Source organism: Delphinus delphis, chromosome 13, assembly GCF_949987515.2.
Source record: "Delphinus delphis chromosome 13, mDelDel1.2, whole genome shotgun sequence".
Lineage (NCBI taxonomy): Eukaryota > Metazoa > Chordata > Mammalia > Artiodactyla > Delphinidae > Delphinus > Delphinus delphis.
In genome coordinates, this window is record NC_082695.1 from 25,953,161 (window position 1) to 25,979,185 (window position 26,025).

Genomic DNA, 26,025 nt, shown 5'->3' on the forward strand with positions numbered 1-26,025 from the left:
GGGACAGAGTCCTAAGCTGGTGTCCCCCCAGCTCTTGATTTCTGTCCTCAGCTCCTGGTGGTCAGTGTGTTGGCCAGTCTCCACCCCACCCCACCCCCCACTGCTGCCCCACAGACACCTGGCCTGTCACTGCAGGTGGGGGGTGGGTGCATGGGCAAGCTCAGCTCGGCACCCAAGGAGCCCCTACCCCAGCCGAGGAACGAAGCAGGACACCTGAGTGTTGAGCCCGGGAGATGCAGTGAGAGTGGTGGGGGTGGGGGTGGGGGAGTTGGGCCCTGGAGCCCTCAACAGGGTACAGCCTCGGCCTCCTTGGGCTCCAGGTGTCTCCCCAACACCCTCAAGCCCCCATCTCCTGGGCACGGGGAACTGGTCCCCACTCAGGAGACAAGAGGAACAGTGGCCTAGCCTGCTGTGGCAGGGAGCAAGGCAGGGCTGAGCAGGGCAAAGGGTCTCAGGCCCTGTTTGCACCAGCCCCTCGCTCCTAGGTGAGACTTTCACTCGAGGCTGCTGTTCACTCGCTTCCACCTCAGAGAGACCTTGAGACCACCCGACGCCCCTGTTTTGTTCCCATGCCTGTCCCGCTAAGCCTGCAGGGGCAGCCCCTTGTCTGTCTGTTCACTCCCGCCAGCACCCTGGGAAGGAACCAGTCCCCCGTTCCTGATGGCACCAGGTAAAGGGAGAAAGCACGGGTTTCAAGGCGGTGCCCAGGGCTGAGCCCTACCTTCAGGGCGGGCCCCTTCTCACTGGCCCTCTCACTGGCCCGCTTGCCCTCCAGCCCCAGCTGCACAAACAGCTCCAGCAGGTTCATGAGCAGCTCGTCCACCAGGTGCTCGTCCTGGATGTTGGCCGCGATGTTGGCCAGGGCATTGATCACAGCCAGTGAGCAGTGCCTGTGGGAGAGAAGTGACATGGCCACAGTGCCGGCCCCCAGTACTGTGAACGAAGACCCCCACGGCGAGGGACATGCCACCAGAGGATACCAGCCCTGAAGGAAAGTCAGCTGCTGCGGAAGAGACCCCAACCTCCCCTGAGACAAGTTGGGGGCCCAGGGGCTGCTCAGCTTCCAGGAGCCTGCGTGTTGGGGCGTGTTGACAGTCTCGGGACACTTCCTTCAAGTGCCCGGGCGGCCACGCAGCTGAGAACGGGCATGTCGCTCCCCGGCACTTCCAGGGTACCCACTTCCCCTCCAGTTACAGTCTCCCTTCATCACCACCACCCAGGAAACCCTGACGACACTTCCTCCTCCACCTGGGGCTGAGGTTAGGGTCAGCTCACACCAGACACTCAGGAAGTGCTCAGTGGTCCTGACGACCTGCCCCGACCCTGTCACCCCATGTAAACCCTGAATAGGAAGCTGACACTGCACACCAGCAGGGCGGCTGGGCTCTGAGTGCCAGGTCAGCTGGATGCTGCTGCAGCCGGGCTGTGCCAAGTAGCTCAGGTCTTTAAGGCCCAGTTTCTTCCTGAGTAAACAAGGATAATAATTCCCTCCTTGCAGGGCGTGGGGGAATCAAACAGTCCCTGTGAAGCATGTAGCACATTGTCTGCCCCCAAAATCACAGAGCAACGGCAGCCAGGACAAAAGGCACCCCTTCCCAGACAAATCTCTAGGGGGGAAACGGATGGCAGTGGATGCCTCCTCCGGCGGGAGACCAGTCACTGTGGGTGGCACTGTCAGAAAGTGCTATAGGAAGGAAATGTGGCAGAAGATGAGGAACTGGTAAGTTCCGTACATGGCACGGGCTGAGCAGCGAGGCAGAGGCGGGATCAGAGGTCAGAAGGAAAGACAGGGAGGGGAGGGGCGAGGAGGCGCAGGAGCTGCTCTGGGAGCAAAATGCAAGGGGAAGAGGTTTTGGTCTGTGTGTCAGTGTCACTGCGGAGACCAGAACGGACAGACAGGAGAGGGAGGTGAGCTGGCAGCCCCCTAAGGCCACTCCTGCGTTCCAGTGGCTGGCGCTCCCGTGGGAGCGGCAGTGAGAAGGCAGAGAAGCAGCCATTGTGCTGAGAGCTGTCACATGCATACACACAGCCTCATACACCCACACAGCTGGTGAGGAAGTTAAGGCACAGAGAAGATGAGCATGTCCTGAGTTCACACAGCCGCACTGCCACCCCCTCCCCTGGGTGGAGTGGTCAGGAGGGGAGAGGAGAACCTCTGCCCTGCCCACCGCCCTCCTGACTTCATCTGACCAAGTCCATGAGATCCTCCAAACACAGGAGGACGCGTCTTGTCCTTGGGGCATCCCTGGGGAGGGCGAGGACTCACGCAAACATCATACACCCAAGGCTGTCAACGTCTCCTCCCTTGCCCTCTGAATCCACCCTGAGGCGAGCATCCGAGACCGCACAGGTATGCAGCACCAACCAGCAGAAACACTGGAAAACTACCTAATGTGCGGCCTAGGGCTGGCCAGACAGATTGCGGTGCTGCCACCTGATGGACACCATGCTGACATCTAAGATGATGACAGGCAGGAAGGCTGGTGCTGCTCTGTGAGAACACGGTCACCCGGGGCGCTGTGCCCACTGGGTGAGGAGCTCAGAGATGCTAGCTCAGGGGCGGCCCTGTGTGGGTCATTCCCGCCTGGGACATGTATTTCTAACATGTAGTGCTTTTGTAACAAAAGATGTTTATTTAAAAGACAAGTTCTCACATCTCACATTTTCAAAGGATCGAGAGCAACAATGAGGTTGGGAAGACTTACCTGTAGCCATGGTCCTTGTAATCTTTGGTGGCAGAGTACACAACAGAGCTGGCCTTCACGCTGATCTGCTGGAAGAGATTCCACACCTCCTGGTAAATGTATTGCTGGAAAAGAGTGAGGGACACGTGACCACATCTCCTCTGGAAGCGCCCTCCATGGACACCCAGAGGGTACACACTGGGGACCAGGGACAGTGGGGCCTGAAATAGCATCAAGGCCAGCCCTTCCTAAAGGTTTATGCAAACCTCAACTTAGACACCAAGAGTGGAATCGGTTCCATTTCCATTCTATTAACATCGGCAAGAAAATAGTTTAAACCTCTTTCTCCGGCACTCTTGGAACCATTACACTATTCTCCTTTACTTGGAAAAAAATCTCACCATTCAGTGTTAAGAAAGTTGGGAGCATTTAACTCTTCCGCAGGGTAAGCTTAATGTGTAGTTTCACATTCCTGGGAATCAAGGAGTTTCGCGAAGCTTGCCCAGGGAGAGTGGGTTCCCGGCCGTGCTTACGTTTCCGGTGATGACCAGGCAGCCAAGCTGGTCAATGATGAGCACGTCAAGCGGGGAGGGGGGCTGGCAGAACTTCTGCTGTAGGATCTGCAGGATCGGCTCCATGACTTTCGGGGTGTCCCTCAGGGCCACTGCGATGTGGCCCAAGGCTCGGATGGTGTGGTCCGGAATCAGGTGAGCATCCCTATGGGAGGGAAGGACAGACACGCCCTGGGAATGGTGCTCCAGCACGCAGCAGGGAAATGAAGCTGGAAGCCAGGACCTGGACCCCAGGGTCATCAGTCTCTCAGAGGAAGCGTCCATCTGAAAGTGACAGCCTGGGATCTGCAATCACCAGCACCAGGCGGGAAGACAGAGGTCTTTTCCCCCAGTGTCCAGGGTGGACATTCGAAGGTGGGCTTCAGCAGACATCGCGGGACAGACTCAATGCCCGACGCCATTCCGTGCCAGAAAGCGGCACAGACGTGCAAATGCCAGCGGCCCCATGAGCCTGCACAGGACCAGCTGCCCCCGCCCCCACCCCCCGGGACAGGACAGGACGTACTTGTCGCTCTCCTGGGAGATATAGAGCCGGTTGGAGAGGCTGGCCAGGAAGGCCTCCACGATCACTGCGTCCACAGTCAAGCCAGCCTTCAGGCACCTGAGCAAGGAGGAGGCCAAGCAGAATGAGGCATCAGAATAACCAGATGAGCATTTTGTGTTTGATTTTGGTTGAGTTTTTCCTGTCTCGGGTCTGCAAGGTTTAAAGACCCGCTCTGAATACTCTTTCCCCAGAAATCTGAATGAACATCATTACACAGAATGAATTCAAAGAACAGCTGTAGATTTCACCCTTTGACAAATATCTCAGTTGAAAATAGTAACTTCATTATCTTGCCCAGAACGGTCTCCTTTAGGGTGTCATACTCATGCCAATTCCAATTTAAAATTCCGTTTCTCAACAAAAGTCACAATAGCTGATTCGAAAGACAGATGGTCCCACGGTGGCTGAGGGAATGTTAAAATTACATATCGAGGTTTTAATAGTATGGAGAAATGCTTATGCTCTAGAGAAGGGGAAATCTAACAGCCCTGAGGAGCATGAAATCTTACAAGCATCTCTCGCTCCCCACACATTTGGCTCCCAGGCCACAAAGTCAGAGAAGACAGTCTGACAGAGTAGCTGGGCTCCAGCCCGATGGCCCCGAGAGCGAGGCGCCAGGACTCAGACAAGGAGAGGTACGTCTCCTGCAAATCAGAATGCATCTGGTCCCCAAGTGTGGACAGCAAGAGTTCACACAGATGGAGCTGGTGCCGAAGGGACATTCGGGCATGTAAAACCTCTCATTTATACCAAAAATCACACGGAAAACAAGATGAAATAGGACCACGTGTCATCACTCTGGATGATGGGCTAAGGGATAATTCTTTTCTGTCTACTTTTCTACAAATCACAGGTTTTCTCTGTTTTTTATTACGTTTATGATCAGGAAAAGAAAGGCAGGAAATTTTTTTTTTTCTTTAACATGTAGCAATCTCCCTTTTCGGATCCAGTGCAGGTTTAGAAGCTTCCCTGAACAATAATGTCTCTGGCTCTGCCTGACACCCCGCCCCTGTCCCCCTCACCCCCTGAGGCCGCCCACCTGCAGACGTTGTCGATGGCAATGTCCCGCAGCTGCTCGTACATGGAAGGCTGGCTCTTCTTCCCTGACGCCACATTCAGGGTCGACTCAGAATGCTCATTGGTTACGCTGATTTTTATATCATTGCTGGCAACTGGAAGTGAAAGTTCAAATATCTATCTGGTTATGCCTGTCACTTTCCATACCCGTGTTTGAAATTCAAAACCAAAATCAAATGTAATCATCTTTAGCTATAAAAGCAATCACTTTACAAAGACTTCACCAAGCATTTCAGAATCCAAAGTGTCAGAGAACAGAAAGAATGAAACAAATGTTTAAATCAAGGAAGCACACTTAAGTTACAAAGCAATGAATACATAAAACAGCAACGTCTTAAGAAATGATTCAGAAGTCCTGGCCCCTAGGAGCTCAGCTCCAGCAGAAAGGCAAGGGCATGGCCTGAGGGCATCCAGCTCACGAGCAGGAAGGCAGGAAGGGTGGGCAAGCGTGAGAGCAGGGCCCTCAGAGTCTCTCCACCTGAAGGGTGGGACTACCTTGGTGGGACTGGGGGCAGCATGGTGATACCACTTCAGCACCCGAGTGCGCAGCAGGGTACTTAATTAACATTGGTCACCAGCCGTGCTCTGGGCCTGTGGCAGCGGAGGGGACAGAGCTCCAGGCCCAGCGTTGGGACATGGGACGCACACTGCAGGATGCCCCAGAGAGGGCAGGTGCCAAAAAGAGCAGGCCTGGACCGGGGCCTGGGGCAGTGGCAGCGGGAGGGAGGCCTGGCACCCCAGGGAGTTGTGCAGGGGAAGCCCTGGGAGGAAAAGGCAGAGGAGCAGCCCAGGGATGGCGGCCTCTCGGCCAGTTACCTGTGTGGTACTGACTGTGGCACTTGTACAGCTTCACCAGCACGGGGGACGGGACCACCAGGAAGTCCCGCAGGGATGGCGTCACCGAGTGCACCACCACCGGGAACCTCTCGCACAGGCGGCCCAGGCCCTGCAACGCACAGCGGGCCATCAGGGGCTGCAGGGGAGGTGCCCACCCCTTCAGACACCAAGTCAATCAGACTTCCAAGGGCCACCCGGCCATGGGGCACAAAGACAGAAAGGGGGTGGTTGGGACTCTCTCCACCCAAAGGCGAGATTCACTGTTAAAGCGTGTCCATCTCTTTTAGAAGAAACTTAGGGGAGAAAGGGCACCAAGCATTACTTTTACACAACGGCAGACGTGAAGTCAGTGGGGTTGGGACAAGGTCAGAGTCTCGGCACAGCAGGCTGGCGTCCGAGGCCTTGGGAACACCCGGCAGATGCAGGACAGCCTTCACAACGCAGGACTTGGCTGTGCCTGGACCCCACTCGCAGAAAGCCTGCTGGCCGTCAGCAGTGGCCTCCCAGCACTGAACTTGTCCACAGCAGACTCTAGTTCAAGTTCCTAGAGGCAGCAGCTCAGACCTCGCTGCTGGTGCCTGCCACAGCCTGGCCACGGCAAGAAGGCCCTGCTGGGGCTTCCCTGGTGGCGCGGTGGTTGGGAGTCCGCCTGCCGATGCAGGGGACATGGGTTCATGCCTCGGTCTGGGAGGATCCCATGTACTGTGGAGCGGCTGGGCCTGTGAGCCATGGCCACTGAGCCTGTGCGTCCGGAGCCTGTGGTCCGCAACGGGAGAGGCCACAACAGTGGGAGGCCCGCATACCGCAAAAAAAAAAAAAAAAAAAAAGAAGGCCCTGCTGACGGGTGTCAGCACCGCGCCCCCAACCACCCCCACCGGGGCCCGTGAGACTTACCTGCAGACAGCAGATGAGCAAGGGCAGGTGAGCAATGATGACCTTGCTGGATGTCTTGGACTGCAGCTTCTCAGACAGCTTGATGCACAGATTCTCTGCGCCTAAGTTCAGAACAGAGGAGGGTACGGACCTTTAGCAAAGGCCAATGGTCACAAAAACTCCTTCATCAGTCAAAATAGAACGTGACTAAACCCCGGGCTCACTAACTCTGAGAAGCAGCTCCACCACAAAGTGTCGGAGATGGGTGTCCCTGCTCCTTTCCTGCTGCTATGACGACACCATCCTGCGGGGTGGGCTATCCGTCCGCTGCCAGCCCCCACCCTGTCCCGTGTCCTGAGCGTGGCTCCCCCCGAACCCCCACCTTCCTGGACCAGCACCATCTTCCGCCCTGAGCCCCCTCCTCTCCTCATAAGCGGAGGACACGCCAGGCGGTGGCACGGGGAACCCACCCTGCTCGTCCTTCACAGCCCACACCATGAGGTCTACGCAGGCGGCACTGGCCTGGCAGCGCAGCTTCAGGGGGCTCAGCTCGCTGTGGGTCCGGTCCATGTCGTGCAGGATCTTCTGGAGCTCCCCCTGGCTGGTGTTGAACTGCTCCAGCACGAAGTCATGGACCTCCTTCACAAAGGAGGTGGGCAGGTCTGCAGGAGGGAGAGCAGGCACAGATTCAGGCTGTGAGCAGCCGTGGTCTTTCCCTTGCGACAGACACCCAGGGAGAGGGAGCTGCTGCTGGCTACCATGCTTCCAGGAAGGCCGGCTGGGGCGGGCTGGGGCGAGCCAGGACGGGCACGCACGCCAGCCCTGCACACATGCTACCTGACACTCAGAATGGTCACCTCCCAGCGAAATGCGAGCCATGCTTTGTTTTAAGCTGTCAATACACTCAAACCTGAACACGAGACACAACCTGGGGAGTGCCATCACCAGAACTGGTCTGATTAACGAAAAGTACTCCTGTGATACTTTCTAAAAAGGGCGTCAGTTATCAGATGTGGGAAAGCTGGATGCAGCCCGAGGAGGACCCCCTGCACAGGAAGGCACCCAGTCTGCAGCCTCTCCCAGCTCTCGTCCTCGGGCCTGGACAGTGCAGGGGACCCGAGAGACCGCACAGGCAGAGGGCAGACTGGCCAAGAAAGCCAGCAGCAGACTGGCTAGGGGAGGCCACAGGCTCCGGGGTCAGGCCGAGCAGCCAGCACCTGCCGCTTTTCGGGAACCTAGCCCTCATGGTGGCCCCAACCAGGTTCAGGCCCCAGCAGTGCTTGGAATCAGATCAGGAAAACAGCTAAGGAGATTATGGGACACCCACAGGACACCATGTGGTCATCAAAGCTTTTGTTTATGAAGCACATTCAGCAACTTAAGGGAAGAGCCTAGGAAAACTGTGTTTAAAACACACAAGAGAGCCTGGAAGGAACTGCTAACTCCGTGTGTGAGCTCCGCTACTGACAAATTATTCTGAGTTGTAAGATCACGACTGCCTCGTTTTCTCATTTTTTTAATGTTTTGAAACATGTAAGGCAGACACATTAGACTGTATGCCTGACCAGGGGATCAGGACGACCCCACACGTCCGTGTCAGACATCAGCCGAGGAGACACACCCACCAAAGAGGCTGCGCTGCTGGCAGCACCGGGGGCAGGACGACAGGTGCATGTCCCTCATCGCCTGCTTCTCCCAGGAACGTCTCCACGTTCCTTGCAGATGCTGTGAAGCGGCCCTGGCACAAGGGCAGGACCCCACCCTCACCTTTCATGTAGTACAGAGTGTCCCGTAGCATCTTGAATGTGGCCACATAGAGGGGGTCGCTGAACACGCTGTAGTAGAGGTCGGCGCTGGGGTTGGCCTGCGGGTAGAGGCACGGGACACGTGACTGGCACCGCCGGTCACTGCAGTGACTCCCTCCTCCCTCCTACGCTCACACTGCCCAGAGATGCCTGCAGGGAGCAGCCCCAGGCCCCTGGAGGATGGACCACCTCCTCTCACTGAGGGCTCACCCTCTCCAGGCATCTTTGAACAAGGAGAGTGGGGGTGCAGGAGCCACAGGGCCACAAGACCACATTGCACCCTGTCCCCCTCAGTCATAGACACGACAGCTGGGGCACCTTCGGATTCGGCCTACGTTTTGTAACTAAAATTCACTTTAAATTTTCTTTAGCAATCTCATCTAAAATGTGACGCTAGTTTTCTTCTGGGGAAAAAAATTCATCCGAGGTCTAGTGAGTTGAGTAAGATGCTGTTAATTTTTCTGCACCCTCAGTCTAGTGCAATGGAAAGGCACGATTTACAAAAGTTCTGACACAGGTAAGCGCGGGGAAGGCAGATGCGGAGGCAAATCCACAGCGGGAAGGGGCCTGTGGGGCGAGGCTGGTGGAGGCCGTGTCCCATGGGCACCGGTGCCATCAGAGGGCGCTGCGCGAATGGCCCTACAGGCACAGTCCTCGTGACTCCCTGCAGGGCAGATGTGACACTGGCTGAGGTTAAGGTGAGCAGGGGTCCCACCCCAGAGCAAGGAGGGAGGAACCTGGGCGGTGCAGCCCGGCCCCAGGGCCCCAGAGCTGTGTGATGAAGGCCCTGCCAGCCTCTGTCTTCCCGGCTGAGAGTGGGTGTGCCGTGGGTTCAAGGAGAGGGAGTCACATCTGGCACATAATAAGCACGGTCACTGCCAGTGAAGGTGGATGAGGAGGAGGATTACCCTGCAGTGACTCGGGTTCGAGCTTTTATTTAGCCACAAAACCAATTCTTCAAATGGACATTTACACTAAAGTCCAAATTATGAAACAAAATATGAGAAACTGCTCTGTTCCACGGGGAAAAGGGCCCCAAAGCCCCATGTTCCTGGCATTCCTCTCCCCTCAGGACCCAAGCCAGCTCTTCACCACGGACGGCACTCGGGCCCAACACGTCTGGCTGTTGTGCCTGCCAGCCCAGCTCCAGCCCTGGCCTCCTGGTTTGCCCAGGGTCACACGACCCCACACCGACAAAGGACACCAGGACACCTCTGAGAGCAAGCACAGTGAGAGCTCAGGCCCACAGGCAGGAGGGCTGCGGACCAGCTGGCAAGTGACCGGCCACACACCTAATGCCCGCAGACAGCGGGGTGGAGTGCATGCAGGGCAGGAGCTGTGGCCTGTAGCATAGGGAGGTCCCTGGTGGTACCCTTCCCGCTTCATAACTGAGCCTGGTGGTGCCAGGCGCTGCATGTCTTATTATCGGATGAGAGAAAGAATGCCAGGCTTAACAAGGAATCTGAGCCCAGCACATGGCCACAGCAGCCATCAGCCTGGAAATCGGTGATCTCTCTGGACCCTGACAAAAGGGGGCTGACCCAAATGTTCCCAGGGACTTTGAGGCCTCCCAGCAGCGACATTTAATGATTTTATAAATAAAGCTGTGGGCCTTGGTTCCAAACATGCTAAGGACAGAAGATGCCTGAGTACACACCCCTCACACTCACAAGCCAGGGCCTGCAGTGCCTGGACTGATGAGAGGTGTGTACCGAGCCCTGGCAGTGGCTCTGCAGGCACCGTGGGGGCAAGGACCACAATGGAGCAGAGTTGGGGCCCAGGCCACAATCCAGCTCCCATGCTGACCATGGGACGCGGGCACCAGTTAGTCCTCCCCGAACCTCTGCTTTCACCTGTGAAGTAGAGACCCTGACCAGTGCTCAGGGGCCAGGACGGGGCACCGGTAGGGGACACATCTAAAGGAGCCAGGCACAGGGCAAGGCCTTGGGCGGCAGGTGTGCTGTCGTCACTGGAACGTACGCAGAAGTCTCAGGGCGAGCCTCTCCCTCACTCCGGTGGCCCCACCCCACCCACTGCAAACCCTCACCACTCCCCCGACACAGGTGTGCCCGGCAGGTGATCTCGGCGTGATGCCCTCACAGGGAGTACGTACCTCCATCACGCTGGCTACGACTGCATCCAGGGACTTGAGAACAGGCTCCTCAACAATCTTCTTCACCTGCAAGGGAAACGAGACCTCGTGAGCACCTGGCACACACAGGGGGAGACAGGAGTGCCAGCTCATTCCACTGAAGAACAAATCGTGCTGACGTATGAAACCATATCACAAGCTCACAGTGAAAAATGGATGGAAATAAGAGGCCAACAATAAGCACATCACTGGAGCCCCAAGGCTCCAATACACACACAAATGTCCCTAATCCTGCCATCACCTAGAACTTCTTTCTTACGATAGATGGGAATGAAATAAAAACAGAAAAGGAACCAACTCCCTCAAATCTGGGTACATGAGGTTTCCATTTCCAGGAAGCGAAAGCGCTGAGACTCCAGGCAAGACTGACTTTCCCCCCCCGAGGCCCCTCCCAGACGTGGTAGACCCCCATCACAGCCGGTCCCCAGGCGCCAACGATGCCCCCTCCCCAGGCCAGGGCGCTGGCTCTTCTGGGCGCTGCAGCACACACTGCGAATTCCTCACAGGAGCACTGGCCACCCCCACCCTGGCCCCACTCTGTACCAGTGCTCAGGACAGGAAGAACTGTTCTGCCGACTAAGAACCGCCTGAGAAAACTGCCACCACACTACAGTGCTGTAAGGTTATTTTTAAAACATATGGATAATGATAAACGACATGCCAGGAGAAGAAATTTAAAAATGGTTTAGAAGAAAACCTAACCTTGAAAGTTAAAAAAAACTGAAAAACAAATTCCCCTGAACGACCCAAGACATCCAGCCTTCAACTGGAATCTCTTGACACGACCCTAAAGAGCTGCTGTCCCGTCGGGACACTGACAGCATGGCCGGCTGGGGGGTCTCAGGACAGCCGGCTACTAAGCAGCTCACCCTGGCTCCACCCTGCCCGCCGACACTGGGTCATCTTCTTACTTCTCCACCCGTAGCCACCACCTCTGGGCCATTTCTGTTCACACTCCTCACAGGCAAGCGCCACGTCCCCGGCCCCCGCCTCACCCCGACCTTCTTCTTCTCTCTCATTCGTTCCAAAGCAGAAAGCCCTGTCTTTGGAGTCTGTCCTGGCCCACCCAAATCCACCATGCAGCACCCTGGTACAAGCATGGCAACTTCAGGGGTGGGTCACAGGCCCAGCCACTCCAGGACTCAGACAATGGCATCTCTGATGTGACTGCAAAGATCACACAGAGGTCCCCAGACAGGAAACATTAGCTCTGTATTACTCCAAACAGAGCAGCCCCTGAGCTGGGTCAAGTGCAAGAGCAGGTGGGCTTGGGGTCGGACCACAGCCTGAGCCTGGGCCCTGCCCTTAGCCCTTAAAGTACTTGACACCAACTTCCTCACCTCTAACAAGGGGACGCATGGCCACGCCCCACGTGGCGGCTGCAGGGACAAATGAGAACATGCCGCACAGCAACTCCGAGGATGTGACCCTCTTTCCCTCTTTAATCTGAAAACTGTGACTACCAAGCTGTGCTGTGAAATATAGGCTGACACAACTAGCAATTCCACTGGTTGATATACCCGTGGTCCATCTATCCATCAAGGCTATGCTTACCAGGTTTACGAGTTCCCGGAGCATCTCCAGGGGAATACTGAACTCCTTGTAAGTGATGCCATTGAAAAGAGGAGAAACGGAGAAGCTGGAGCTGATGGTGGAGAAGTAGTAGTCGGGCTCCAGGGCACTCCCATCAGGCAAGTAAGAGGCTGATGGGGCAAAACCAGAAAGTCAGTCGTGGGAGTATGAGACCCAGATACTCCCTCAAGAACCAACAACGGTATCGATTTTGCTTTTGTTTACACTCAAATTCCATGTGAAGTAAAGGCTGATATGATTCAGCAATCCCACTCCTGGGCATATATCCAGAGAAAATTCTAATACAAAAGATACATGCACCCCAACGTTCATAGCAGCACTATACACAATAGCTAAGACATGGAAACAACCTAAACGTCCATTGACACATGAATGGATAAAGAAGACGTGGGGGCTTCCCTGGTGGCGCAGTGGTTGAGAGTCTGCCTGCCGATGCAGGGGACACGGGTTCGTGCCCCGGTCCAGGAAGATCCCACATGCCGCGGAGCGGCTGGGCCCGTGAGCCATGGCCGCTGAGCCTGCACGTCTGGAGCCTGTGCTCCGCAACAGTAGAGGCCACAACAGTGAGAGGCCCGCGTACCGCAAAAAAAAAAAAAAAAAAAAAAAAAAAAAAGATGTGGTACGTATATATACAATGGAATACTACTTAGCCATAAAAAAGAATGAAATAATGCCATTTGCAGCAACATGGATGGACCTACAGATCATCATACTAAGTTACTAAGTGAAGTAAGTCAGACAGAGAAAGACAAATATCGTTATGATACCACTTATATGTGGAGTCTAAAAAACATGACACAAATGAACTTATTCACAAAACAGAAACAGACTCACAGACATAGAAAACAAGCTTACAGTTACTAAAGGGGAAAGGGGGTGGGGGAGGGATAAATTAGGAATTTGGGAGCAGCAGATACAAATAACTCTATGTGAGATAGGTAAACAACAAGGTCCTACTGAATAACACAGGGAACTACAGTCAATATCCTGTAATAAACCATAATGGAAAAGAATCTGAAAAAAAATATAATATATATGTATAACTGAATCACTGTGCTATATATCAGAAACTAATACAACATTATAAATCAACTATATTTCAATTAAAAAAAGAAGTAAAAGCTGGATTGCAAATCCTTGGGGAGAGTTGCCTCTCACTGGGGTGTTTCAGGTCAAAGCTTAGGTAGAATCATGTCCTAATATTTTCCACCCAGACATGTGAGAACAACAACAAAAAAAGAATTACACCTTTTTACAGGTTAAGAGCCATGACAGCAGGAGGCAGCTTACAACAGAGCGGGGGCAACAATACTGAGAGGAGCTGAGACGCTGGAGGCCAACATGGTGAAGCCACAGAGGGGGCTGGACGGGGGGTGGGGTGAGGCCAAATTAAAGGGAACAGGTGGGGAGAAGGTGGGAAGGGTGTGTGTGTGCGCGCATGAAATGTGTGTGAAAACTACATAAAACATGTATATGTACAGTGTGCATGAACACACATGCTCCATGTGTTTTCCATTATATATGCACCCGTGTGACCGGCTTATCTCACTCAGCATCACATACAGGTTCATCCACGTTGTCACAAATGGCAGGATCTCCTTTCCTAAGGCTGAATAATATTCCTGGAGGGCATTATGCTGAGTGAAGTAAGCCAGTTACAGAAAGAAAAAAACTGCACAATCTCACTTATATGTGGAATCTAAAAAACTCAAAGACATGGGAGCAGAGAGTGTGGTGACTGGGGCGGGAGGTGGGGAAATGGGGAGATGACCGTTATGTGGGCTGAGTCCAGAGAGCTAATTACACCGTGCTGGATGCTAGAAATGCGCTGAGAAAGGAGGTGCTCTAACCACACACGCACACACACAATGGTGACTATGTGAGGAGATGTATAGTTAATGGCTTGACTGCAGTAACCACCTCACCACATTTATGTATATCAAACCATCATGTCGTTCACCTTAAGGACATAACAGTTTATTGTAAAAAATAATGATAGTCATAAGAGAAGGCAAGAAGTCTGTGACCCGGACACACACCACGACATGAGGATGACATCCTGCGTGGCTGACCCAGTGCGTGGTGGACACAAAAGGAGGCAAAAGGCAGAGCTGCAGGAACTACAGGTGTAAGATTTGGGATTTATGCAGGGGTGGCACTGATAATGGAACGGATGGTGCCATGAGGTGTGGAGGTCTTGTTTCCCCACTTCCTCCCCACAATCTGCATCTTACTTCCTTCGAGGAGAAGGTGAAGGCTATTGTAACAAGTGTCTGACACTGCACAGAGCTGCCACACGAATCAAATTCAGTAAATTACCTGAAAGTCCTTTGTGAACAGCAAAGCTCTACAGAAAGTATTACTCATTAAACATAAGGGATTACATGCAGTCTCATTACTATGTTCTTTAATGTTATCCACACACTTAATGACCTTAAACAACAAGAAACAAAAGAAGGACCCACTGCTAGTATTTCCACCTGAAAAGCAGTGCTTTCACAGGTTAATGTACTAAGATTCAGATGGCAGGCATTTGGGGTCCTGTATATTATTGTCTGCACTTTTCTCTATGTTTGAAATATTTTTAGATTCAAGTTTAAGAAGTTTAATCAAAAATAGAAAATAAATGCTTTCTAAAAGCTTGACACTCAAGATGCACAACAGCAGTGCCTGGGGGCTCGGTCAGCAGAAAGGCGAAGCCCACCTTCGAAGTAGTGAAAGGTGGATCCTCCAGGGGAGCTGGGAGGGGGCACCCCTCGTTCAGGGCTGACCTGAAACACACAACCACACGCACAGATAAGAAAGGCCAGTCAGACCTCAGTCAGATCTGTCTCAGACAAGGCTCCCTCTGCTGGCCAGAGCCCTGGTTCAGCCCCACCTCCTCGCTGAAGCCCATCCTGGCTACAGGTTCTCTACTGTAATTCTAAATTCTTGTGTCTAGCCATATATTCTACACCTGATGACTGAGCCAGACTATTCTCAGTGTTTCGTGTCCCTGTCTTTCTCCATGAGTCAATTACATATTCTCTACAGGCACCAACTGTCTTGCACTCAGAAAAGAGCTGGTGCCCAAACACTTCACCTCCCAGGAGATGACTCACTTATAAATCTTAAAAAGGACAAGGCAACCTTTGAATTAAAGAGAACTCTAATGAGAATCCTTCACGTTCCCCAAGTTCCCTCAAACTACATGCAAGTGGGCACCTAACAAGCCCCCGTCCCCTGTCCGTCTGGGCGCATGGCCCCACCTGCGAGATGCTGGACACGCTGCTGGCCTTTCTCTTCAGGGTGCCCTCCTGACACACCGCCAGCAGGTTGCTGGGGAGGATGGAGCGAAAGTCGTTGAAGGACCGCCTCCGTACACCTTCCAGCTCCTCGGGGACGTGGAGGGAATGAGGAGGGACTCTGGGGAAGAGCCTGGACAGGAGGGACTCTTCTGTGTTGCTGTAACGCCCAAATGCGCGGGAGATTCCTATGAGGCACGGGACCGCATACTTGCAGAGGTATTCTGGAAGGCAGAGGGAAGCCGTGGCAGCACCACCTGGGGACCTGGGACCACCCATCTCAGAGCCCCCCACCAGCAAGTCCAAGGGCCAGAACTAGCCATGGCAACAGGGCCAAGTCCAAGCACTGACCGGCAGTATTTTCCATCCATCCTCAACCACGGCTGCAGACACGGCCTGTGGGTGGGAGGTCTTAACCACGCACAGCACCTCCAAATCAGTCCCTCAGCCACGTCACCTGAGCAGGCTCCCTTATGGGACTTAATCAGTGCATTTAGTCCTTCTGGGAGCAGATTGGTAGCCTCACACCAGAAGAAAAATGACTTTCAGACATGTTACAGGTGAAGAAACCGAGCCCCAGAGGGGGAAGTGGCCCAGCATTCAGGCAGCAGACCTGTGCTCATGACCCCACGTGGGCTCTCAGCTAACATGCAGCAAAGGTCACGTCCACCAGATACACTGGTTGCAAAGAACAGAAAATCTGAAGACTGGGAAAAGCAAGGGGAAGGATAATCACAAACAATAAAAAGAAAACATACCTTTCTCTTGAATCTCCAACGCCTGGCACATTCCCAAAAGGACATGCAAAACCTGCAAAAGCGCCTCTAAAATCTGGAATAGCCAAGGAAACATAACACACAAACTTATAAACGAAATCAGATAAATATCACAAAATTAATTCAGAACTAGAGGGAACTTTAGACATTCTCTTGTCCAACCTCATTCCTGATCCATAACCCCCTGCACGGAAGCTCTGCAGAGGGGTCAGGCAACAGACCTTCTGTGGACAGAACCCTCCCTCTCTGGCTGGTCCACAGGCCTCCTAACTCTGGAAACAGGTGACAGGCCCCCAATCTCTCTTCACAGCTCAACACCCCTGGTTCTTTCCATCCGTTCCTTATGATTCAAGTCCTTGCTGATGGCCTGCCTGATTCCACTATAGCTCAGTGTGTAAGAAACCATCTCCAACTGCAGTGTTCAGACAAAACACACTACTATTCCAGCGATGCTGGGGATCTCCCCGAGTAATCACCAGACTCAGCACGGACCCCAGACGTCTGTGGACATGACACTGGCTTTCCAGCAGCCCTTCACACTGCTGGCTCCATGAACTCACAGAGAAATGAAATCCTTAAGTGTCTCTCACACATGCTGCCTCAAGCTGTGCCCCTCCACCCGCAGGGCTGGTATTTTTTTGCCTGTCACTGAGCCCCACAAAAGCTCAGGGCATAAGCTTCAGTTCACTGCGAAGGTCCTCGATTCCCAGCTTGGCATCTGAATCATCTACAGACAAGACTGACTTGCTTTCAGGATTTTCATCCCCGGTCCTGGCTGGTCCTAGCTGTTCAGCTTCCACTGCAGGGGGCAGGCGACCAGAGACTCCTGCCAGGTGCCCCTGGGGTGGTCCTTTAGGTGGCTCTGCAAACCCTGCCCTCCGCTACACTGCTGACCCAGGATGTCAGGAGAGGCGTGGTCCAGGCCCTGATGAAGAGCACCCAGACCGAGTCCCTCTCACCTCCCCCACTTCCAGTCTTGGGGAATCCAGGCAGAAAAATGAAGTTGGTCTGAGGTGACTTGTTCATCACCAAACTGCTCACGTTTTGCTACTGTCAAATGATGTGGAACAGTGAGGACCTGGAAAGCAATGTTTCGTCCATTTCACGTATTAAAGTTATGCCACCATCTTCTGTGGTGACCTATTTCAATAGGTGTTACTGATAGAAAAGCCCTGTTAGCTTTTTAAATAATATGTGATTCTAACGTATCTAGTTATCTCTTTAGCCAACCCACAAGTAAATAAAGAACCTAAACTAAGAAAGAAGGGTGGAGACCAACATAATGGCAGAAATAGGGACACAGAATTTACAATGTGATAGTAAGGAAAGAGATTTTAAAAATTAAAAAAGATACAGGGGGGCTTTTCTGGTGGCGCAGTGGTTAAGAATCCGCCTGCCAGGGCTTCCCGGGTGGTGCAGTGGTTGAGAGTCCGCCTGCCGATGCAGGGGACACGGGTTCGTGCCCAGTCCAGGAAGATCCCACATGCCGCGGAGCAGCTGGGCCCGTGAGCCGTGGCCGCTAAGCCTGCGCGTCCGGAGCCTGTGCTCCGCAACGGGAGAGGCCACCAGAGTGAGAGGCCCGCGTACCGCAAAAAAAAAAAATAAAGAAAACCTTCCTTCTAAAAAAAAAAAAAAAAAAAAAAAGAATCCTCCTGCCAAAGCAGGAGACACAGGTTTGAGCCTTGGTCCGGGAAGATCTCACATGCTGTGGAGCTACTAGGCCTGTGTGCCACAACTACTAAGCCCACGCTCTAGAGTCCACAAGCCACAACTACTGAGCCCGTGTGCTGCAACTACTGAAGCCCATGCGCCTAGAGCCCATGCTCCGAAACAAGAGAAGCCACCATAATGAAAAGCCCATGCACCACAATGAAGAGTAGCCCCCACTCGCTGCAACTAGAGAAAGCCCTCTCGCAGCAACGAAGACCCAATGCAGCCAAAAATAAATAGATAAATAAAAGGAGAGAAATATGAAATACATTTAAGTAACATTTCCAACAAAATAAACTAAAACTAAAAAAACTGGAGCCTTTGAAGGAACGGCTCCAGCTTTCCAGAAAATCTTCTCCTATGAACGTCAGTCCCCAGCATGGAGGCAGGAGGACGCGTGACCTTTTGCTGGCCACCTCACAGGGCAATTGGAAAAGCTGAACGAGATAAGACTCGGGAGGTCGCAGGGGACTAAGCACTGCAAGCAGGATTTAACATTTCTCATGTGTGTGACTAACAGTATGAAATAAATCAACATAAACAATCCAATCACTTTTTTTTTTTTGCCCTGTCATCACTTTGGGACTCTCAGATCTTAAAGAAACACACACCAAGTCACCACACACTTACCTCATCCCTGAGGGAAGGGTCCCTATAAGCCACGTCAGACAGCAAAGTGACCAAGCAGAAGCTGAAGCTCTCAGCCACTGGGAGGGTGCCTGGAGGCAGAAAGACAGGAATCAGATCATCACACTGACCAGCCACCCCATCTGGCTGTTCCCTCTCACATGGCTGCCAAGGACCTGCTTACAGTGGAGGCCGCCCTCGTCAGGATGAGCCTCCAGAGAACAGATATGGGCCCAAGGTGTTCGCTGAGAAACACCCCTGCCTTCCTTGTAATAAAATGTTTTGGTTCAAGAAATTGAAATGTTTGCTGAGCCAATCTATAGTCTGAGATTACAGAGCCTCTCAACATGACAGATTCCATGTTTTATTCCCGACCTAAATAAAATTGGAAAATCAATCTTGGTAAGACTATGGGAGATGTTCCATGGAGGCTAACTGTCAAACACCAATTACTATCACTTTAAACTGAATTGATGGTTTTTTTCCTTTTTTCTTGACAGGTGGAGAAAATCCTCAGAAGAGCACCCAGAGATGTGCTCTATTCCTCGTAGGTTTTTAAGCCCTTCCCTGACTGAGCCTGCCAGTACAGAGATTCTCAGAAGCAGAGCCTCAAGGTCAAGAAGGGAGCACTACACCCAAAAGACCACAAGTGAAGCACCACTTCTGCACTTTGGGAAATTTAGACCTGCTGCCGAGGAGGTCCAATCACTATTAAACATTTAACCAATTTTGAACGTTGAGCACTGACTCAAAGACACACACACACAGAGCAGACGACCACTGCGTGTCTACTTCCGCACACGTGATTCTTAAATGCAGCTCTAGGTCCTTCTCAAGCTTGAGCGTGGCCGGGACCACCAGGAGGGCTTGTTGAAACGCAGTCTGCCTGACTCCCGGGCCCAGAGTTCCTAACTCAGTAGCTCCAATGTGGGGTCTGAGAATCTCCTTTCTGACAAGTTCCCAGGGTGCTGATGCTGCTGGCCCAGGGATGGCCCTTTAAGAACTACTGCTATGGGGTTTATCAAAGCATAAATGATATTGCCTTAATAGAAACTAGGAGACTGAAATATTACCCGATAATTGGAAATTTATATATCTCTAACAATGTTTTTTTTTAATAAATTTATCTATTTTTTATTTATTTATTTTTGGCTGCGTTGGGTCTTCATTGCTGCGTGTGGGCTTTCTCTACTTGCGGTGAGCGGGGGCTACTCTTTGTTGTGGTGTGTGGGCTTCTCACTGTGGTGGCTTCTCTTGTTGCGGAGCACGGGCTCTAGGCATGCAGGCTTCAGTAGTTCTGGCTCGCGGGCTCTAGAGCACAGGCTCAGTAGTTGTGGTGCACGGGCCCAGCTGCTCCGCAACATGTGGGACCTTCCCGGACCAGGGCTTGAACCTGTGTCCCCTGCATTAGCAGGTAGATATTTAACCACTGCGCCACCAGGAAAGTCCCTAACAATGTTTAAATAATGCTAAAAAACTCATTCGAATGAGTCCAAGTATACAGAAGTGATATTTGTTTTGAAAAATAGGATCAACACTTTCTAGTATTCTACTTCTCCCCAAATTAGATAACAATGGTAGACACAGATGTTTCACTTTTCAGCAATGCTCTATTTAATCTGTAGTCTTTCAAATTCCAGGACACCTGAATAATTTGGGGTCTGTCAGCTTTAGGTACAGTAAGTCACCAGAAATGCTGAAAACCCAAAGGGCAAGAGGAACACGGGCAGGCACAAGCGGATGTTCATGAGGACAGCACAGTCTCCAGCAGACTGAGCCCACCTGACAAATTCAGGCCATGCCACCAACAGAAAGGACAAGGGCCTTCTTTGCAGGCACCAACCCCCTGCTAGATCTGAAGGTGGGGGCCTTGGACTCAGAGAGAGAGATTACAAGGAAACTTCAGTCTCATGGGTCATGAACTCTGAAATGTTGGAGATCTTCCAAGCTGATTTTGGAGTCTTGGGAAATCTGTTTACAAGATCATGAGTGTTATAAGCGTTTAGCACAATGCCTGGCATGTAGGGGACCTATGTAAATACTTCGGGAGGGACAGGAGGAAGAAGGCAAGGAGGGAGGAAGGGAGGGGAGGGCAGTGGAGGGGAAGAGAGAAAAGATTATCTAACTTTCTCTTTGACCTTAAAGAGAGATCAGTATCAAATACAAGTTAAAAAGAAATACACATGAATTTATTCCATTTGCAAAGATGCAAAGTTCAGTGGAAACTTAGCAACATCGACAAAGCGATAAAACTACTGACAGTGGACATAGTGGTTGAGTCCCAAACTCCCATCTCAGCCCTCCTTTCTGTGCAGCCACCAGGCCATCTGGAGAACTGACCTCACTGCAGGGTGAGCCTCTCCATCTGAGGCAACAGACCAGCTCAGGGACAGCAGGGGACCCAGGGCAGCCAATGGGACATAAGCAAAGGTTCCTGAGGGTCCCCGTGGTCCTGCTCAGCTCCGCTCATCCCGCCCAGGGCTCTGGGCAACGTGAGAAAGCGCTAGTGCTGCAGGCACAGGAGTGGAACCAGCTAGAAGCATCCTAACTGCCGCGTTAGTGTGATTAAACATTCAATCCTCGCAGACGGGAAACACACAGATGCTTCCTCGCATTCAGGAAAACTTTAAGCAAAACTACCTCTGCCTTTCCGAGCTGTGCTTTCTTCTACCCAATACACTTTCGGAAGACCTTTAAGAAGTCGAAGAAGGTAAGGAACCACAGAATCTTTGTGCTAAAAAAAAAAAAAAAAAAAAAAATACATTTAATTAAGTACACGATTGGTAGCTTTTTAGCACAGACTGAGCCCAAAACAAAGCACATCCACATCCTGATCATCTCAGAGAAGGGCGTTTGCACAGCGTCGCACCCTTCCTGCTGCACATGGCGGGCAGCGTCCCTACAGCCAAAAGGAAGGCCGACACCTGCCCTCTGCTGCTCAGGGTCCAGCCTGGCTCTGCCCTCCAGAAGAAGACACGTGTGCACACACTCAGAACTGCCTCCTGCCAGGTGTTTAAAGTCCCCAAACCCAAACCTCAGGACCACATCCTCCAGACTGGAGAGCAGCTTACAAACTTGGTGATGCTTCTTTCTGTTGTTCACGGCCCTTGTGCTCTTCCCTTCCTTTCATAAATTTTCGGCTTCATGTTTCCTTTTGCTCCTCTCAAATTGAGCATTAGACTTTTTTTTTTTTTTTTTGAGCATTAGACTTTATAGCCAACGTTAGCCAATGGAAAAATTACTTTCATCTAGTTTCCAAACTAGCCAATCAGCATAGAGTTCATAACCTTCCACCACTAGCTCTCCTGGCTGTCTCCCTACATGCGGCTGCCCCCGTGAAGGACAAGTGTGCTCCAGAGAAGGGGACACTATCTGATGTTCTGAAACGCTGAAAAAAATGTGGCTTTGAATACATGGTTGCAAATTCTGCCACACTCCTTTCACCAAAAGGCAGAGTCAAATTTGCGTCCCCTGAAAACAGAGCTGCCTTGGTGACTTGCTTCTAGTGTACAGTCAGACCTCCGTATCCAAGGGTTCCACGTCCGTGGATACAAAGAGCCGACAGTACTACACCATTTTATATGGAAGACTGGAGCATCCTTGGACTGTGGTACCTGCAAGGGGTCCCGGAGCCAATCCCCCGAAGACGCCGAGGGATAGCTGCATGTAGAAAGTAGAATGAACGAGCCTGACTTCCCAGGCTAGCTCAGAGATGGCAGAGCCACTTCCCCCGGCTCTTTCTCAGGACACGCACTCTTGCAACCCAGACACTATGCTGTGACAAATAACAGCCCAGGCCACACAGGGAGGCCATGCACATGGAGGGACCCTGGCCAAGAGCCCCAGAGAAGGTCCAGCCAGCGGCCAGGATCAACCCCACACATGTAGGGGAGGGGCCTTCAGGTGACTCCAGGGCCAGCCTTTGAGCCACCCCAGATGACACCAAATGGAGCAGAGACTGGGCTCTTCTGAGCTCTGGCTAAATTGCAGATTCATGAGCAAAAACCTCTGCCAAACAAAACCAACTAACTTTGGGGTAATTAAGCCACCAACTTTAGGGTAACTTTTATGCCACAATAGGTAACCAAAATAAATAGAGAACTTTCTTTAGTGAAAACAAAACCATTTTTCCTGTACAACAATTGCCCAGGGAACTGGTGTACTAACACACACAAGACCCCAAAGGGGCCGCACACCAAGGCCCTGCAGAGAGGAAGCGGCCCAGGCTCTTCCCCACACACCCTGCAATGGTGTCACCACCACCGCTACTCTGGCCACGGTTGCTGCCAGGGCAGCCCACTAACTGGGCACAAAGGAGGCCAGTGCCAGCGCCCACCAGGGATGGAGGAAAGGAACACAAACTCCAGGTGGATCACGAGAAAGCTGGTCCCTAGGCGCAGGGGCCAGCAGACACCGGGCTCCTCCCTTGGTGTCCGTGAGGCCTCCAGCTTCCTGGGAAGCTCAGGCCAACTGTGAGCCCCATGGGACAGCTGCTGCCACCCCTGCCAACCACTGACCCGGAACCCAAACCACACCAAAAGTAACTTGTACTCGTCTCTTCCCTGCCATCTGAAAAAACCCAATACAGGTATTAGGGGCTCACAGGTAAATCCAGCAAGTGATATGTTTGCCAAAGATAGTTTCAAGTAATACTCATTCGAATAGCAGTAGTTTCTTATGCAGGTTTCTTTTTTTGAAAATTTATTTTCCTCCCTTTATTTTTATATTTAAATTTAAATAGGACCTGGTAAATAGAAAATGATTATCTTTATTTTCACATTTGTAAATAAATAGGAAGAAGAATTAAAATGCAGCTTATGCATCTAATCTTGGTTTTTCGTGTGGCCTTGATCAGGTAACCTATTTAATTTTTGAAATACTTCTCTAAAATTAAAATGCTTATTTTTTTTCAAATGTATAAATACTCTGTCAAAAATATTAATTCTTATTGAAGTAAAATTCCCAGGACATGCAAGCTAACTTTTTTAGATGAATAAAAATGCAAATAGCTGACATCTTTATTTTTTTAACATAGGATGATTAAACTTGGAATTTTAAAAAATGATTTTTGGCAATGATAAAAATAAACAGATAAAAGATTCTGTATCCAGTGACTGAGCATTTGCTTCAATTAGCCTTGGTAAATACTAAAAAATGGCCATTTTCTGTTGTAGTGACAACAATGGTTTGTAAATCACCTTTAAAAGGCACATTAACATGTACTCTAAAACAATTTATATCTATCATAGTTTTGAAAAAGACTGTTATGTCACAATTATCTCAAAGAACACTGTCTTTTTGGAAGGAAAAGAAGTGGTTACTCTGAGTCTGGCTCCCGAGCGTTTTGCCTGAGGTTTAAAATCAAGTCTACTCTGGAGGGTACATGATTACTTCACAAAGCACTCTAACATTCTGTCGAAAACAAAAACCGCACCTTCCTGAGGACGTGTCCATAGAGGTCTCATTCCCACCAGTTCTGCCCCCTCCCCATCACTCGCCCTCAGCTGACCACTTACACAAGGTAGGTTCGCGAGCGCTCCTCTAGGCCTGATTTAGGAGTATAAAGTAGGCACAAACTTAAACCCTAATTGCACCCTCTTTTGCATGCAGAAACACTTTTAATTTAGCCAAGTCCTACCTGTAGATCAGATTCAATGAGAAAAATGCCCAATGCAATCACCGCGTCTCTCCGCCTTTCATCCAACTGGAAGATGCCATGGAAATCGACTGGGCACATACATAGCAGCTTCTGGACCTAGAAAATGAGACCAAACAAAAAAAGCCCATAGCTTAAAAATATATAAACCCACACTCAGATAAACCAGTACCAAAAAGCCCAGTGAATATATACAACAAATAAGTCATTTTTTTCCAATCAAAAGGTCATTAAAAAGGACACCTCCAGCCTTTGAAATGATGGTATACACACCCCTCCAAGGAACCCGGATCAAGAGCTGAAAGGCTGTGTCCACGGAGGTGGTAAAGCACCATGGCTAACGTCTGCCCTTCAGTGTCAGGGCAGTCCAGGGTCCCCACCTCCCAGTGGTGCCCGTGAGCAGGTTATGAAAACCTACAGGTAAGCTACCTATAGTCACAAGGCCTCCCTTTAGGGCTCTTTAAACATTAAATGTGTGTAAAGCACTCAGAACTGTGCGGGGCACACAGTACGTGCTCAATAAACAATATATATATTGTTACTGGACATGGCATGGTGGCAGGCAGAGGGCAGCAGGCAGGCAGTCAGCAATTTCCTGAATAAATAGAAACACTAGGATTATCATCAGAACAAACCAACAGTAAGTGTCTGTCATAAAAGAACTAAAAATCAGGATTTATTATGAAAAGGAAATCAGGTGATGCCAATCTTGAAAATCTCTGCCAGAGCAAGCTCTGAACAGAGCTTTAAGATCCACCAGGAGGCCCTAACCTTGCTGTCCCACGGACCCAATGAGAAGTCTCTCACTGACATTTACGTGGTCTGGTGGGATGTTCTAACAGCAAAGGAAATGGAAGCCAGCGATTGCCATTTGCCCTGAAAATGCATCAGGCAATTACCACTGTAATTTTTTATAGAAAGTAATTTGCTGTTGTTCCCTTCAGATTTTAAAAGGGCAAATACAAGAGGAGAAACTGAAACTGGCAAAGATTATGTAAAATACTTTCACCCCAGTGTTGTGTATACTAATTGAAACTCTGAAACAATCTAAATATTTAACATTAGGAAAATAATCATGATGAACCACTTGATCAAATATTAGGTTAAACCCTAACTGCTGATATTCAACCATTTTTGACCTACAAAAACAATGCTTTTGTAAAGTTTAACCTAATGTTAGACGTTAAAAATGGCATTTTTCTATGACTAAGCAGTGACACAGAACAATGTTCTAAATGTTCTATAAGCTCACGAAAGGAATGGTCTGAATTACACACAGAAAAAATGCTGGAAGAAAATACATCAGGGAGTTCCCTGGCGGTCCAGTGGTTAGGACTCAGCACTTTCACTGTCGTGGCCCGGGTTCAATCCCTGGTCGGGGAACTAAGATCCTGCAAGCCATGAAGCGTGGCCCAAGATATACATATTTGCATATGTGTATATATGTGTGTGTGTATATATATATGTGTGTGTATATATATATGTGTGTGTGTATATCTACATATATATATTCAAAGTGTTAACAGTTTTGACAGATAGGATGACCAGAGGTGAGACATTTCTTCTTCATGCTTTTTTATATTTGCCAAAATATGTTCTAAAGGAAAATATTTCTTGTGTAATCAGAAAAAACATCCAGTAGGTTAAAATAAAAATATATACACATGAGGGGGAATCCATGCTTGTGTGATTAAATGCTTAGGCAAAAGAGCACACAGCAACGGGCAAGCGAGGAATGGAAGTCGAACTTCCCCCTCGTCACTGGGAGAACATGCTTCATGATCAGGGGAAATAAAACATGAAGGAGCTGCAGACCAAGCATGGTAAAGCGATCG

The 26,025-nt window shown here is 50.9% G+C and overlaps 1 protein-coding gene across 4 annotated transcripts in view; it reads right to left on the bottom strand.

The window, feature by feature from the left end:
• The window catches only part of PI4KA (phosphatidylinositol 4-kinase alpha), a 94,947-nt gene that overhangs the window by 48,363 nt on the left and 20,559 nt on the right, over positions 1–26,025 (bottom strand). For 3 of the 4 annotated variants that reach the window (XM_060028499.1, XM_060028497.1, XM_060028498.2), the window contains exons 2-18: positions 24,173–24,289; positions 21,175–21,268; positions 18,538–18,626; positions 16,180–16,252; positions 15,386–15,645; positions 14,842–14,908; positions 12,099–12,247; positions 10,506–10,571; positions 8,355–8,451; positions 7,058–7,249; positions 6,609–6,709; positions 5,694–5,823; positions 4,840–4,972; positions 3,762–3,857; positions 3,218–3,401; positions 2,706–2,809; positions 722–890 (exon numbers count right to left, since the gene is read on the bottom strand). In XM_060028499.1, the coding sequence (XP_059884482.1) occupies positions 722–890; positions 2,706–2,809; positions 3,218–3,401; positions 3,762–3,857; positions 4,840–4,972; positions 5,694–5,823; positions 6,609–6,709; positions 7,058–7,249; positions 8,355–8,451; positions 10,506–10,571; positions 12,099–12,247; positions 14,842–14,908; positions 15,386–15,645; positions 16,180–16,252; positions 18,538–18,626; positions 21,175–21,268; positions 24,173–24,289 (2,121 nt within the window). Of the gene's footprint in view, positions 1–721; positions 891–2,705; positions 2,810–3,217; positions 3,402–3,761; positions 3,858–4,839; positions 4,973–5,693; positions 5,824–6,608; positions 6,710–7,057; positions 7,250–8,354; positions 8,452–10,505; positions 10,572–12,098; positions 12,248–14,841; positions 14,909–15,385; positions 15,646–16,179; positions 16,253–18,537; positions 18,627–21,174; positions 21,269–24,172; positions 24,290–26,025 lie in introns of those variants that run through there. The other variant, XM_060028500.1, reaches the window with a different exon arrangement.